This window comes from Phocoena sinus, chromosome 9 (genome assembly GCF_008692025.1).
Source record: "Phocoena sinus isolate mPhoSin1 chromosome 9, mPhoSin1.pri, whole genome shotgun sequence".
Taxonomy (NCBI): domain Eukaryota; kingdom Metazoa; phylum Chordata; class Mammalia; order Artiodactyla; family Phocoenidae; genus Phocoena; species Phocoena sinus.
In genome coordinates, this window is record NC_045771.1 from 20,217,168 (window position 1) to 20,232,547 (window position 15,380).

At 41.9% G+C, this 15,380-nt stretch overlaps 1 protein-coding gene across 2 annotated transcripts in view; it reads left to right on the plus strand.

Annotated features, from left to right (window-relative positions):
* Positions 1 to 15,380, plus strand: part of CHCHD3 (coiled-coil-helix-coiled-coil-helix domain containing 3) — a 314,451-nt gene that overhangs the window by 267,851 nt on the left and 31,220 nt on the right. For both annotated transcript variants that reach the window (XR_004351461.1, XM_032643324.1), the window contains exon 7: positions 795 to 930. Coding sequence is in view for 1 of the 2 variants with exons in the window: in XM_032643324.1 (XP_032499215.1) it covers positions 795 to 930 (136 nt within the window). In the remaining variant the exon portion in view is untranslated. The remainder of the gene's footprint in view (positions 1 to 794; positions 931 to 15,380) is intronic.

Below are 15,380 nucleotides of genomic sequence, written 5' to 3' on the forward strand. Positions count from 1 at the left end.
GGGTGCAGAGCATTTCCAAAATCAAGAGCATTGGAGACAAGACGTGAAGGGACGTGTAAGAACCAAACCCTGTACATGGTCTGGTTGAGGCAAAAGACTAGGCAGGAACCTGATCCAAAAGGGCCTTCCTGTTGACCATGTATTTTATTTGGAAAGCAAGTATTGTCTAGACTTACTACTAGAAAGAACCATCTGGGAGGTAGGAGTAGAGGGTGAACGTTAAGAGACAGAGAGACCCGTGAAGGTCATTGCTTGAATCCAGGATATAAATGATTAGGAATTAATGTAATGACAGTGAGTATGGAGAAAGGACTGGACTGCAGGATATCAAGCTTTGTGACCAACTGGAGGTGGGAACGGAAGAGAACATTGGGGCTCCCAGGTTCCTGAGTTAGCTGGCTGGTTGGAAGAGTAATTGGCTCCATTCACATGGTTACGTTTGAGGTAGGGTGGGAATGCTGCCCTGTCCAGAGAGGCTCGCAGTGGTGTCAATTAATAGAACTAATTTCATAGAAATCACTTATCTTTTTTTTTAAAACATCTTTATTGGAGTATAACTGCTTTACAATGTTGTGTTAGTTTCTGCTGTATAACAAGAAATCACTTAATCTTGTGTGATATTTTTCTTTAAAGGTCAAAGAAAATTATTCTTAAACTTTTTTGTTTAAGAACAACTTTTTGGGGGGGCGTTTGTAACACATATATCTTAGTTGATGTTTTATATATTTTTTTAGCCTTGTTCTTTATTCCGGTTGAAGACCATTTGTCTCAGTGGTCCCTGTTTTGGTTTCCAGGCGGTATGAGTGTCATCCCATCTGTGCCGATCTGCAGGCTCAAATTCTCCAGTGTTACCGCCAGAACACCCAGCAGACCCTCAGCTGCTCCGCTCTGGCCAGTCAGTACAAGCAGTGCGTCAATCAGGCCAAACAGGTGGGTGTACAAACCAGGAGCTAACAAGGGCAGCAGAGGAATAAAAAGCCCAACGTCATGGGCACTGGGAAGGACTCAGTAGGCTAATGTGTATGAAAAAGGTTTTTAAACCAAACTAGTCGTCATCAAGAATTGCTGTCATGAGTTGGTTAAGTTTTAATCACCTTTCATCCAGGTGGCTGAAGGAAGAGTCAGTTGTCTCCTTGTGTTCACTTGCAGAAAAAAAAGGTTTTACGTAAAGAATACCTTTTCTAGTTGCTTTGAACTTTTGTCCTCTACTTTATAATTGTGTCCTCAAGGTCACTGCCCCATATTTCTGGGCCAGTACTCAAAGCCAGCAAAGAGGAAGGATACATGTTAAGGGGCCAACAGCTTCAAGTCCATAAACAGCAAGTAGTCATGCAGAGAGTCTGGTTTAAAAAAACGAAAGGCAAACACAAAACTAAAATAAAAACCCACCATGCAAGCACCATTCAATCTTATGCCAGTTGGTAGAGTCCAGTCAATTGGGCAGGGAAAGACAGGCCAGACATGGATCTAGGAAGCAATTTCCATCGCTTCTGTGTACCATAGCCATACTCTTCTCATGACCCTTCATATCAGAATAATATGATGATCACGGGACGTGTATTTTCTCTAATTTGTGTACTTTAGAAAGCTAGTGATAAACGCTGAAGTAAATTATCAATTCTGGCAGGTCACGTAATTGCCTATCATTTAACTGATTTTGTTGGGTATAGGTTGTTCTGAGAGATGGAAATTGTTGGAAACCTTGGTTCTTTCTGCTGACAAATTCCCTAGACTTGACCTTCTGACCCAACTAAATCTAGTGTTTGAATTACACCGCATGCCTTCCTGCAGTCTAATTTGCTGTAGTTATAATAATCCCAGTTAGTATAAATTTCTGACACTCTGTGAATATCTGATGGGAGGGCAGTATTGTCTGGATATCTGGAAAATAACAACAGTAGTAGAAAACATAGAACCAAGATTTATTAAAAACCTGTGTTGTCTTTAAAAGCCGTGTGGCTCAAGGCTTTTTTCTTTCTTTTTTTCCCCCTCCTTAGCATTTATCTTTTATTTTTTCTATTTTTTAACATCTCATTGGATGTTTAAAATGGTGTGTTAGTTTCTGCTGTATAACAAAGCGAATCAGCTTTATGTATACGTATATCCCCTCCCCCTTGTGTCTCCCTTGCACCCTACCTATCCCACCCCTCTAGGTCGTCACAAAAGGCTTCTTTCTTTTTTTTGTTTATACGGCACTTGCCTAACTCTTAGTAGTGTGCCAGGGATACCTTTCTTTTAAGATCTTTGGTAGAAGTAGTGTTGCTGATGTTAAGTTAGTACATTTTATTTGTTAAAAACAGCTTCTGATATGTTCTTAACAATCTCCAACCTTTAATTTTAATACTGACTGAAGCAGGTGGAACCTGTAAGTTGGGCTCATGGGTTTTTCTAGCTGATGTTAGTTCTGTATTAAGGCGGGGGTGGTAGTGCACATAACGGCGGAGAAAAAGTGCGTGTTTTGACACTGGTGTCTTGTAACATAGGTGCCTGTGTCCACAGTGATCTGTACCATTACTGAAGTAGCACCTGCAAGGGTGTCTGGAGTATTGACTTCATCCTGATTGTCCGGGTTGTGTTGAACTGTCTACACACAGCCCCATGAGACCAGTAGCATACATTCACAGAGCAAAACAAGAGTTATTTAACTTGTGACAAAATCAAGTATGCTACATGGTGCAACAGACAGTTTGAATTGGGCAAATCTGAGTTTGTATCCAAGCTCTTTTATTGGCTCTGTAACCTTGGGCCTTGATTTTTCTCATCTGTTAAGTGAGGTAATATAATTTGCAGTGTTGTGAGGATTCCATTTCTGTGAAGTATTCAATAAGTCTAAATTTTTTTCCTTCTTTCCTCAGTTGCCTTATTCTGTGCTGAAACCAACTTAAACAAATTGGCCAAAAGCGTCAAATTATTACTAGTGATTCCAAAGGGGACCTCCCGTCCTCCCCTCCCCACCCCACCCCCCTGCCCATCTGCAGCATAATTTAATATTTTCAATGAGTATGTTTCAGGTGCCTATTGTTTTTACAACTGTTACATTCAAGTGTTAGAGTATATAACAGCAGCTGATATTGAAAAGATATGTCCACAAGACCTTATTTTAAACCTAAGATAGGCGGCATTGAAATGGGAAGTAACCAAGAAACAGTAACACCTTGTATGTCTGTAGATTTAGATTTCAAGGTCATTTCACATCCATTCTCTTACTTGTTTTTTATGACAACCTGAGATGTAAATAGAGATGGTTTTATTTTCACCATTTTACAGTTGAGAGAATTGAAACCCAGGGAAGTCATGATGGTAAATTTAACAACTAGACCAAGATAGACCTTGCCATAAAAACGAATTTAAAAATACATAGTGTTTGGCTTTTCAGTTGTGTGTGTGAAGGGACATCCAGCATCCACTAATACAGAAATAAGGCAGTGAGGGAAGATGTGAACGATAATCATGAAGTGAAGGGGAAAAACTCTGAATATCAAATGAAGTAGTCACTGAGACTGAAAGTAACAGAAAGGAGGGTGGGACTATAAAGGCCATGAGCAAAGGTGCAGTTTAGCACTGCCCCATTTTAGGACCGTGCCAAACCAAGATGGCCAGCGGAGGTTATATCAGTATTTCATGAGTAGTCACTTTTCCACTAACACCACGTTTTCCGTGTGTGTGTGTGTGTGTGTGTGTGTGTGTGTGAAGCTAGTCTAACCTTGTGACTCTAGCTCCGCGCCTGTTGTTAAAAGGGACTTTGGCAGGATACGTGGTCCTAATCATTTGTTGTTACAGTTCCTGACTGGTCCACAACCCCTTTTTGAGTTTCCTTGTAAAATCTAAAGAACAAGCTGGACAGGCTGAGATACTAAACACAACAACCCATTAGGTCATGTTGTCCATTTCCGGCATAGTGCAAGAGTTTTCCCTTTGGAATAATTCCAGTAGCCAAATCCATTCCACTTTTTTAAGTGACTCATAAAATTGGGCTTTCACTGGTTCCCTTGGGGCATTGTTCTCTAGACTAATAGATCTTACTGGTAGGAAAATTTCCGGATATTCCTTAGCCTTACTTTTTGTCTCTTATTCATCCACTTATTCACATCAGTCTTTCTTCAGCTAGTCTTAAACAGTCCTCACGGGTCAACATGAGACATTTAGACTGTTACTTCCAGTGTATTAAGTTATGTGTTCTTCATAATGGTAAAGAAATATTCAATTGCTGTAATTATTACTTCTCAGACTTAAAAACTACTGGATAGCTATATGAGATACAGTACTTAAAAATATAGGAGGACATTGATTGATAAACTTCTGTGTCTTTTATTTCTCATATCTGCTTAGCCTCATAGCTTTCTATAAACTCCCCAAGATTGAATTACCTGTTCTTACCATCAAAACCTGATTCCCATTCAGTCTCCCTCCCAGGAGACTGGAAGGGAGGGAGCAATGGGAAGCCAGTAGTACTGGCCCACTAGTGGACCAAAATGTGCCCAAGGCTTATAAAAGGGGGGTGTGTACAAAGGGCTTGCTCCCAGATCTGCATTGCCTCTGCTCCCTGGGACACCCCACTGCCCCTCATTTACTTGCAGAATCCAGCTGCTTAGGGGTAACAATTCTAAGCATTCCAGCTCTTTCGAGCCCTGCTGCTATTGACAGAAAGGTTCGGAAACTGACTGGACTCTTGAACATTCTGTGCTCACCAAAGGCGAGAGATTGCGGGGAATGCTGGACTGTTCTAACCTAGTCATGGTGACCTGGGCTTCATTTTCTTTTTTGGTAAATTAAGGGTTTGAACTAGGTGATCCACAAGGGCCTCACAGCTGTTATTTATGGCTGATTGTACTTCTATGTCTGAGAGCAGGCCGCAGGCCCCACGAGCACCCAGGTTCCTGAGCACATTCAAGTTAAGAGACGTGGGCTGTTTGGCCCGAGCAGCATCTCTGCTCTGGTGGCCTCCAGCATTTGTGCCTCTGCTTCTTTTTTTTTTTTTTTTAACATCTTTATTGGAGTATAATTGCTTTACAATGGTGTGTTAGTTTCTGCTTTATAACAAAGTGGATCAGTTATACATATACATATGTTCCCATATCTCCTCCCTCTTGCGTCTCCCTCCCTCCCACCCATCCAGGTGGTCACAGAGCACCGAGCTGATCTCCCTGTGCTATGCGGCTGCTTCCCACTAGCTATTTTACGTTTGGTAGTGTATATATGTCCATGCCACTCTCTCACTTTGTCACAGCTTACCCTTCCCCTCCCCATATCCTCAAGTCCATTCTCTAGTAGGTCTGTGTCTTTATTCCTGTCTTACCCCTAGGTTCTTCATGACATTTTTTTTTGTTGTTAGATTCCATACGTATGTGTTAGCATACGGTATTTGTCTTTCTCTTTCTGACTTACTTCACTCTGTATGACAGACTCTAGGTCCATCCACCTCACTACAAAAAACTTAATTTCGTTTCTTTTTATGGATGAGTAATATTCCATTGTATATATGTGCCACATCTTCTTTATCCATTCATCCGATGATGGACACTTAGGTGGTTTCCATCCCCTGGCTGTTGTAAATAGAGCTGCATAAAACATTTTGGTACATGACTCTTTTTGAATTACGGTTTTCTCAGGGTATATGCCCAGTAGTGGGATTGCTGGGTCATATGGTAGTTCTATTGGTAGTTTTTTAAGGAACCTCCATACTGTTCTCCATAGTGGCTGTACCAATTCACATTCCCACTAGCAGTGCAAGAGGGTTCCCTTTTCTCCACACCCTCTCCAGCATTTATTGTTTCTAGATTTTTTGATGATGGCCATTCTGACTGGTGTGAGATGATATCTCATTGTCGTTTTGATTTGCATTTCTCTGATGATTAATGATGTTGAGCATTCTTTCATGTGTTTGTTGGCAATCTGTATATCTTCTTTGGAGAAATGTTTATTTAGGTCTTCTGCCCATTTTTGGATTAGGTTGTTTGTTTTTTTTGTTATTGAGCTTCAAGAGCAGCTTGTAAATTTTGGAGATTAATCCTTTGTCAGTTGCTTCATTTGAAACTATTTTCTCCCATTCTGAGGGTTGTCTTTTCGTCTTGTTTATGGTTTCCTTTGCTGTGCAAAAGCTTTTAAGTTTCATTAGGTCCCATTTGTTTATTTTTGTTTTTCTTTCCATTTCTCTAGGAGGTGGGTCAAAAAGGATCTTACTGTGATTTATGTCCTAGAGTGTTCTGCCTATGTTTTCCTCTAAGAGTTTGATAGTTTCTGGCCTTACATTTAGGTCTTTAATCTGTTTTGAGCTTATTTTTGTGTATGATGTTAGGGAGTGTTCTAATCTCATACTTTTACATGTACCTGTCCAGTTTTCCCAGCACCACCTATTGAAGAGGCTGTCCGTTCTCCATTGTACATTCCTGCCTCCTTTATTGAAAATAAGGTGACCATATGTGCTTGCGTTTATCTCTGGGCTTTCTATCCTGTTCCACTGATCTATATTTCTGTTTTTGTGCCAGTACCATACTGTCTTGCTTACTGTAGCTTTGTACTATAGTCTGAAGTCAGGGAGCCTGATTCCTCCAGCTCCGTTTTCAGTTCTCAAGATTGCTTTGGCTATTCGGGGTCTTTTGTGTTTCCATACAAATTGTGAAATTTTTTGTTCTAGTTCTGTGAAAAATGCCAGTGGTAGCTTGATAGGGATTGCATTGAATCTGTAGTTTGCTTTGGGTAGTAGAGTCATTTTCACAATGTTGATTCTTCCAGTCCAAGAACATGGTATATCTCTCCATCTATTTGTATCATCTTTAATTTCTTTCATCAGTGTCTTATAATTTTCTGCATACAGGTCTTTTGTCTCCTTAGGTAGGTTTATTCCTAGATATTTTATTCTTTTTGTTGCAGTGGTAAATGGGAATGTTTTCTTGATTTCACTTTCAGATTTTTCATCATTAGTGTATAGGAATGCCAAAGATTTCTGTGCATTAATTTTGTACCCTGCTACTTTACCAGATTCATTGATTGGCTCTAGTAGTCTTCTGGTAGCATCTTTAGGATTCTCTATGTATAGTATCATGTCATCTGCAAACAGTGACAGCTTTACTTCTTCTTTTCCGATTTGGATTCCTTTTATTTCCTTTTCTTCTCTGATTGCTGTGGCTAAAACTTCCAAAACTTTGTTGAATAAGAGTGGTGAGAGTGGGCAACCTTGTCTTGTTCCTGATCTTAGTGGAAATGCTTTCAGTTTTTCACCATTGAGGATGATGTTTGCTGTGGGCTTGTCATATATGGCCTTTATTATGTTGAGGAAAGTTCCCTCTCTGCCTACTTTCTTCAGGATTTTTATCGTAAATGTGTGTTGAATTTTGTCGAAAGCTTTCTCTGCATCTATTGAGATGATCATATGTTTTCTCTCCTTCAATTTGTTAATATGGTGTATCACGTTGATAGAATTGCGTATATTGAAGAATCCTTGCATTCCTGGAATAAACCCCACTTGATCACGGTGTATGATCCTTTTACTGTGCTGTTGGATTCTGTTTGCTAGTATTTTCTTGAGGAGTTTTGCACCTATATTCATCAGTGATATTGGCTTGTAATTTTCCTTCTTCGTGACATCCATGTCTGGTTTTGGTATCAGGGTGATGGTGGCCTTATAGAATGAGTTTGGGAGTGTTCCTCCCCCTGCTATATTTTGGAAGAGTTTTAGAAGGATAGGTGTTAGCTCTTCTCTAAATATTTGATAGAGTTCGCCTGTTAAGCCATCTGGTCCTCGGCTTTTGTTTGTTGGAAGATTTTTTTTTTTTTTTTGCAATACGTGGGCCTCTCACTGTTGTGGCCTCTCCCATTACGGAGCACAGGCTCCGGATGCATAGGCTCAGCTGCCATGGCTCACGGGCCTAGCCGTTCTGCTGCATGTGGGGTCTTCCTGGACCGGGGCACGAACCTGTGTCCCCTGCATCGGCAGGCGGACTCTCAACCACTGCTCCACCAGGGAAGCCCTGTTGGAAGATTTTTAATCACAGTTTGCATTTCAGTGCTTGTGATTGGTCTCTTCATATTTTCTATTTCTTCCTGATTCAGTCTTGGCAGGTTGTGCATTTCTAAGAATTTGTCCATTTCTTCCAGGTTGTCCATTTTATTGGCATAGAGTTGCTTGTAGTTATCTCTTGTGATGTTTTGTATTTCTGCAGTGTCAGTTGTTATTTCTCCTTTTTAATTTCTAATTCTATTGATTTGAGTCTCCTTTTTTTTCTTGATGAGTCTGGCTAATGGTTTATCAATTTTGTTTATCTTCTCAAAGAACCAGCTTTTAGTTTTATTGATCTTTGCTATCATTTTCTTCATTTCTTTTTCATTTATTTTTGATCTGATCTTTGTGATTTCTTTCCTTCTGCTAACTTTGGGGGTTTTTTGCTTTAGGTGAAAGGTTAGGTTGTTTATTCGAGATGTTTCCTCTTTCTTAAGGTAGGATTGTATTGCTATAAACTTCCCTCTTAGAACTGCTTTTGCTGCATCCCATAGGTTTTTGGTTGTCGTGTCTCCATTGTCATTTGTTTCTAGGTATTTTTTGATTTCCTCTTTGATTTCTTCAGTGATCACTTCGTTATTAAGTAGTGTATTGTTTAGCCTCCATGTGTTTGTAATTTTTACAGATCTTTCCCTGTAATTGATATCTAGTCTCATAGCATTGTGGTCAGAAAAGATAGTTGATACTATTTCAATTTTCTTAAATTTACCAAGGCTTGATTTGTGACACAAGATATGATCTCTCCTGGAGAATGTTCCATGAGCACTTTAGAAAAATGTGTATTCTGTTGTTTTTGGATGGAATGTCCTATAAATATCAATTAAGTCCATCTTGTTTAATGTGTCATTTAAAGCTTGTGTTTCCTTATTTATTTTCATTTTGGATGATCTGTCCATTGGTGAAAGTGGGGTGTTAAAGTCCCCTACTATGAATGTGTTACTGTCGATTTCCCCTTTTATGGCTGTTAGTATTTGCCTTATGTATTGAGGTGCTCCTATGTTGGGTGCATAAATATTTACAATTGTTATATCTTCTTCTTGGATCGATCCCTTGATCATTATGTAGTGTCCTTCTTTGTCTCTTTTAATAGTCCTTATTTTAAAGTCTGTTTTGTCTGATATGAGAATTGCTACTCCAGCTTTCTTTTGGTTTCCATTTGCATGGAATATCTTTTTCCATCCCCTTACTTTCAGTCTGTATGTGTCTGTAGGTCTGAAGTGGGTCTCTTGTAGACAGCATATATATGGGTCTTGTTTTTGTATCTATTCAGCCAGTCTGTGTCTTTTGGTGAGAGCATTTAATCCATTTACATTTAAGGTAGTTATCGATGTGTAAGTTCCTTTTCCCATTTTCTTAATTGTTTTGGGTTTGTTATTGTAGGTCTTTATCTTCTCTTGTGTTTCTTGCCTAGAGAAGTTCCTTTAGCAGTTGTTGTAAAGCTGGTTTGCTGGTGCTGAACTCTCTCAGGTTTTGCTTGTCTGTAAAGGTTTTAATTTGTGCATCAAATCTGAATGAGATCCTTGCTGGGTAGAGTAATCTTGGTTGTAGGTTTTTCTCCTTCATCACTTTAAATATGTCCTGCCAGTCCCTTCTGGCTTGCAGAGTTTCTGCTGAAAGATCAGCTGTTAACCTTATGAGGATTACCCTTTGTGTTATTTGTTGTTTTTCCCTTGCTCCTTTTAATATGTTTTCTTTGTATTTAATTTTTGACAGTTTGATTAAATTGTGTCTTGGCGTGTTTCTCCTTGGATTTCTCCTGTATGGGACTCTGCGTGCTTCCTGGACTTGATTAACTATTTCCTTTCCCATATTAGGGAAGTTTTCAACTATAATCTCTTGACATATTTTCTCAGTCCCTTTCTTTTTCTCTTCTTCTTCTGGGACCCCTATAATTCAAATGTTGGTGCGTTTAATGTTGTCCCACAGGTCTCTGAGACAGTCCTCAGTTCTTTTCATTCTTTTTTCTTTATTCTGCTCTGCAGTAGTTATTTCCACTATTTTATCTTCCAGGTCACTTATATGTTCTTCTGCCTCAGTTATTCTGCTATTGATCCTATGTAGAGTATTTTTAATTTCATTTATTGTGTGTTCATCGTTGCTTGTTTCATCTTTAGTTCCTCTAGGTCCTTGTTAAATGTTTCTTGCATTTTGTCTATTCTATTTCTGAAATTTTGGATCATCTTTACTATCACTATTTTGAATTCTTTTTCAGGTAGACTGCCTATTTCCTCTTCATTTGTTAGGTCTGGTGGTTTTCTATATTGCTCCTTCATCTGCTATGTGTTTTTCTGTCTTCTCATTTTGCTTATCTTACTTTGTTTGGGGTCTTCTTTTTGCAGGCTGCAGGTTCGTAGTTCCCATTGTTTTTGGTGTCTGTCCCCAGTGGCTAAAGTTGTTTCAGTGGGTTGTGTAGGCTTCCTGGTGGAGGGGACTAGTGCCTGTGTTGTGGTGGATGAGGCTGGATCTTGTCTTTCTGGTGGGCAGGTCCATGTCTGGTGGTGTGTTTTGGGGTGTCTGTGGCGTTATTATGATTTTAGGCAGCGTCTCTGCTAATGGGTGGGGTTGTGTTCCTGTCTTGCTAGTTGTTTGGCATAGGGTGTCCAGCACTGTAGCTTGCTGGTCGTTGAGTGGAGCTGGGTGTTGGTGTTGAGATGGAGATCTCTGGGAGATTTTCGCCATTTGATATTATGTGGAGCTGGGAGGTCTCTTGTGGACCAGTGTCCTGAAGTTGGCTCTCCCACCTCAGAGGCACAGCACTGACTCCTGGCTGGAGCACCAAGAGCCTTTTATCCACACGGCTCAGAATAAAAGGGAGAAGAAGTAGAAAGAAAGGGAGGGAAGGAGGGAGGGAGGAAGGAAGGAAGGAAGGAAGGGGAAGGAAGGAAGGAAGGATAAAATAAAGTAAAGTAAGGTAAAATAAAATAAAGTTATTAAAATAAAAAATAATTATTTAGCAAAAATTTTTTTTATTAAAAAAAAAAAACGGACGGATAGAACCCTAGGACAAATGGTGAAAGCAAAGCTATACAGACAAAATCTCACACAGAAGAATACACGTACACACTCACAAAAAGAGGAAAAGGAAAAAATCATAAATCTTGCTCTCAAAGTCCACCTCCTCAATTTGGGATGATTTGATGTGTACTCATGTATTCCACAGATGCACGGTACATCAAGTTGATTGTGGAGATTTAATCCGCTGCTCCTGAGTCTTCTGGGAGAGATTTCCCTTTCTCTTCTTTGTTCGCAAAGCTCCCGGGGCTCAGCTTTGGATTTGGCCCTGCCTCTGCGTGTAGGTCGCAGCAGGGCGTCTGTTCTTCGCTCAGACAGGACGGAGTTAAGGGAGCAACTGACTCGGGGGCTCTGGCTCACTCAGGCCTTGGGGGAGGGAGGAGTGCAGATGTGGGGCGAGCCTGTGGCGGCAGAGGCCGGCGGGACGTTGCACCAGCCTGAAGCGCGCCGTGCGTTCTCCCGGGAAAGTTGTCGCTGGTTCACGGGACCCTGGCAGTGGCGGGCTGCACAGGCTCCCAGGAGGGGAGGTGTGGATAGTGACCTGTGCTCGCACACAGGCTTCTTGGTGGCGGCAGCAGCAGCCTTAGTGTCTCATGCCCGTCTCTGGGGTCCACGCTGTTAGCCGCGCCTGTGCCTCTGCTTCTTAGAGTTTGCTGTCAGCCTTAAGCTTCCCCTCCAGAAAGACAGCTGCACTTCTGATTGCTCTGCATGTTGCCTAGTCTTTCCTTGAAGCTCGTACTCCCAACAGCCCTGAGGAAGCCAGGGTGGCAGAATGAACTGGGAGTGGGTGAAAACAGTCTCTCAGTTTCTCCGAAGTCATTGGAGTGAAAAATGGCTATCTCAGTTCTGCCTGGTAGAATGGAGCCCGCCGGCTGATAAACTGCATTAGAGAAAGCAGGCTGCGTCCCTCAGGCAGCCCTAGGCTACCCTGTACTGTGCTGGCTTCCACCCCGTGGGCCACGGACCCTTGGTGGTAAGGGATTGTGGAGATGGAGCGGGAAGCCGGATCAGAAGAGCCAAGGAAAGACCAGGACTAAAAGTAAGGGCCAGACCCAGGAGACGCCCAAGGGACAGAGGTGAGTATGGAGGCTCTAGTCAGATGATGGAGGCCAGGTGGGCTCTGATAAACCGTAGCCAAGGATGAAATCAGCAGGTGGGCAGTGGGGCAAGCAGCTCAGCTAAAGGAAGGACCGAAATGAGGACATCTTATAAGTGAGTCACCTCCACTTAGGTCTGTGTGCTTCCTGCTGATCTCTTTGAGGAGAACAAAGAGTTACTTGACTGTAAAGGGGAGCATGGGGTCAAGACCTTGATAAATGAGGCCGGTTCCTAACATGAAGTTATTCCGTTCCAAGATTAGTGTACCTAACTCTTCATTTCAAAAATGTAAACGACACCTCCAGTCTGTGGTTTCCTCCAAAATAGAATACCTCAAGATCAGTCCCTGTAGAGGAATTTGCCCTGGCAGAACGTGTCAGCGTTCTTGAGGACAGTGCATTTTCTGACCCCTTGTACTCGGGTTTATGTTAGACCAGGGCTCAAGTACATCCGTGTTCTTTGAGTATGAAGAGCACCTGGAAACATATTAGGAGCTGTCACTTTAGAAACCAGAATTCTTGAAAGAAAAACCTAGTGCCAGAGCAAGCTGTACTTTATCATTGTTTTCAGATGAGCTATAAATTCCATGTAAATGGTTTCATAGACTCAGAAGCTGTTAGAGCTAGAAGGACATCGAAATCTTGTAACCTAAACACATCTTTTCACTTGGAAAAATTAACAGCGAGAGAATTTCAGTGATCTGTAGATGGGGCAGAGTCCAGACCAGGATAGTGTGATGCCAGACGCAGTACGCTGTTCCCTATAACATCAGATCGCAGACATGGGTGATCCGAATCACCTGGGGGGTTTATTTAAAATACACATGCCTGGTCCATCCCCAAGAATCGGATTCAGGTCTGAGGTGGGACCTGAACATCTGAACTTCCAACAAATTCCCCAGGTACCTCTGTCCACGGAGTCTGAGAACCACAGCTCTGGAGCCCATTGGCCTGAACTGCATGAGAGGTCTTCAACCTCCCAGAGGTCCTGCCAAGGCTCCCCGCTTTCGGGAGATACGGAGCTGCTGGTCACTGCCTACCGGGTCTGAGCCACCTGCAGAGGTCTGATCAGACTCACTAGTTCCTTTCTCAACCTCGGGAACAAATCAGAAGATGTCTTGGACAGAGGGCAAGAGTCTCTGAAAAAGAAGTTCTCTTCTCCCGTCCTCTTGCCCCCACTGAAACTGTAGGTGCTCGTAGATGAGGGACCACACCCGGTTTTCCTGGGAGAAAAGCACCGGCCTGGGAGGAGAGAGGCACCAGCCGAGGAAACAGTCCCCTGACCAGCTCACAACTGTGACTGGACCCTTCCTTGGCTCTGCTGCTTCCAGTCACCCTGCTCCCCCACCCCTGGACCCACATCAGAGGCCCGCCTCCTTAAGCACATTGCTTCCGGTGGACACAGATGCCCACCTTCAAGGAGCGCGAAGATAAATCAAGAAGGTTCACTTTCTGGGAAGGCTCACGGGAGTGTGCTTTTATTGTGTCTGAAGGCTTCTTTATCATCACAACCTAATGACATTTATTAATCGCCCAGCTGGGCTGCTTATCCCCAGGAGGAAGCCTGAGCGGTCCAGAAGAGCTTTCCCATCCTTCCGTGGGGCTGCCCTTCGCATTTGGAGTCACATCAACGCAAACTAAATTCCAAAGTTTAGATTTCTTACCCCAGCCTCTTCCATCATAGGAATCCTTTTCTAAACTGCTTTCTGCGGGTAATAGTTGCTTTATGGCATTTTCTTTTTTTTTTTAATCTAGGTTCAATAGAAGTATTACCATGGTAATAGACTTTCATTTTTCTTAATAGGCACTTCTTTTCTAGTACTTATGCTTCAAGAGTTAGAAGTGCAGTATGTTTGTGTTTTGTCTGTTATTACAGCAAGTTGTATAAACAGTTAATTACTTGTAACTTAATTTGAATATCACACAGAGCATGTGTTATAAGAAGAGATGAAAGTAGACCCAGGCCTAAAAAAGTTAAGCTGCGTTTCCTTCAAAGTGGAAAGAATAAAGAACAGCACTTGGTGGGGGGAGGAGACAGATACTGAAAACAAAATAAGTTAGCTAATCAGATTTTCAGGTGGCCAGGAGTAGTACTTGGCGCACAGGCAAAGCATGCGTTGTGCTTCTCATAAATTGAATTTATTGATTACTTTCCCTTCTTTCTCACTTACAATCTTCTCCTTCTGTCTCTCACTCCCTGTTCCTCCTGGGAGGCTCCATTCTCTTCCACTCTCCACTTTTCCTGTCCCTCCTTAGTGAAAACTCAGGTATGTCAGGACGTATTTCCATTTTAGTTTTCTCCCTGTAAACCTTACCCCTGTAAGCGTTCCTTCTTCCATACCGAACTTTACTAGGTCTTTGAAATCTTGGTAAGATGCTGGGTAAGCTCAGACAGAGACAAGCACTCTGAACGATATCCTTTTTAAAAAAGACCAATTTTTATTGTCATGATGGTTGTGAGCAATCCAGGGTTGCCCTAACTCCTCTTAAATATATTGAGAGAACAAGTAGCTGACACACTGCTATGATAGTCGCCCCTCCAAGAAAGCTGTAATTCAAAAAACAGTTGATGAGATTACTGTATAACAAAAATATTAGAGGAAAATAATTAAGATATTCTTAATCAATGGAAGTGACACACAGCCTCTGGTCCCCAGGGGATCTGCTCCTTTCTGACACGGGGGGCTGCAGGTCCTTCCTTCCTCAGTGGCTGGAATCAGAGAGAGAGACTTGGGAAAAGAGCAGTGTGGGTGCCTGAACCATTCTCTCCTTTTATTAATTTACCCAGCCATTTATGAAAGGTGTTTCTGCAGGCCCCAGTACGTGAACGATGAGCAAACGCTAGGAATTTCTTTCTCCACAGTAAGTGTTAGCAGTTCCTCAAATGAAGGAAGCAATTTTGTAAATCTTCTCCCTCATTCTTTGGGGAATTTCCTATGTTAATTTATGCAGCGTTAAATTTATGCATTGTTGAAATTCAGCCCAACAGCAGCGACTTACAGAACCGATACAGAGATGATAAGAGAACCTGTAGGTGGAAACTGACTGATACAGACCCTGCCAGGCCTCAGGATCCCTCCAGCCAAAGTTCCTTAGGCCTGTATTTGGGCAGATTTTATTGCATAGTTGTGATACAGTAAAAACACAGAATGTTTTACCAATTAATTCATCTAAAAAGTTTTTCAACGTGACGTTTGTTAATATCTCTGACAGAAATGAGGTGGTTTTGTACCGCCTCTGGCCCCCATTGGGAGCAGCTGAGTGCAGTTTGACAG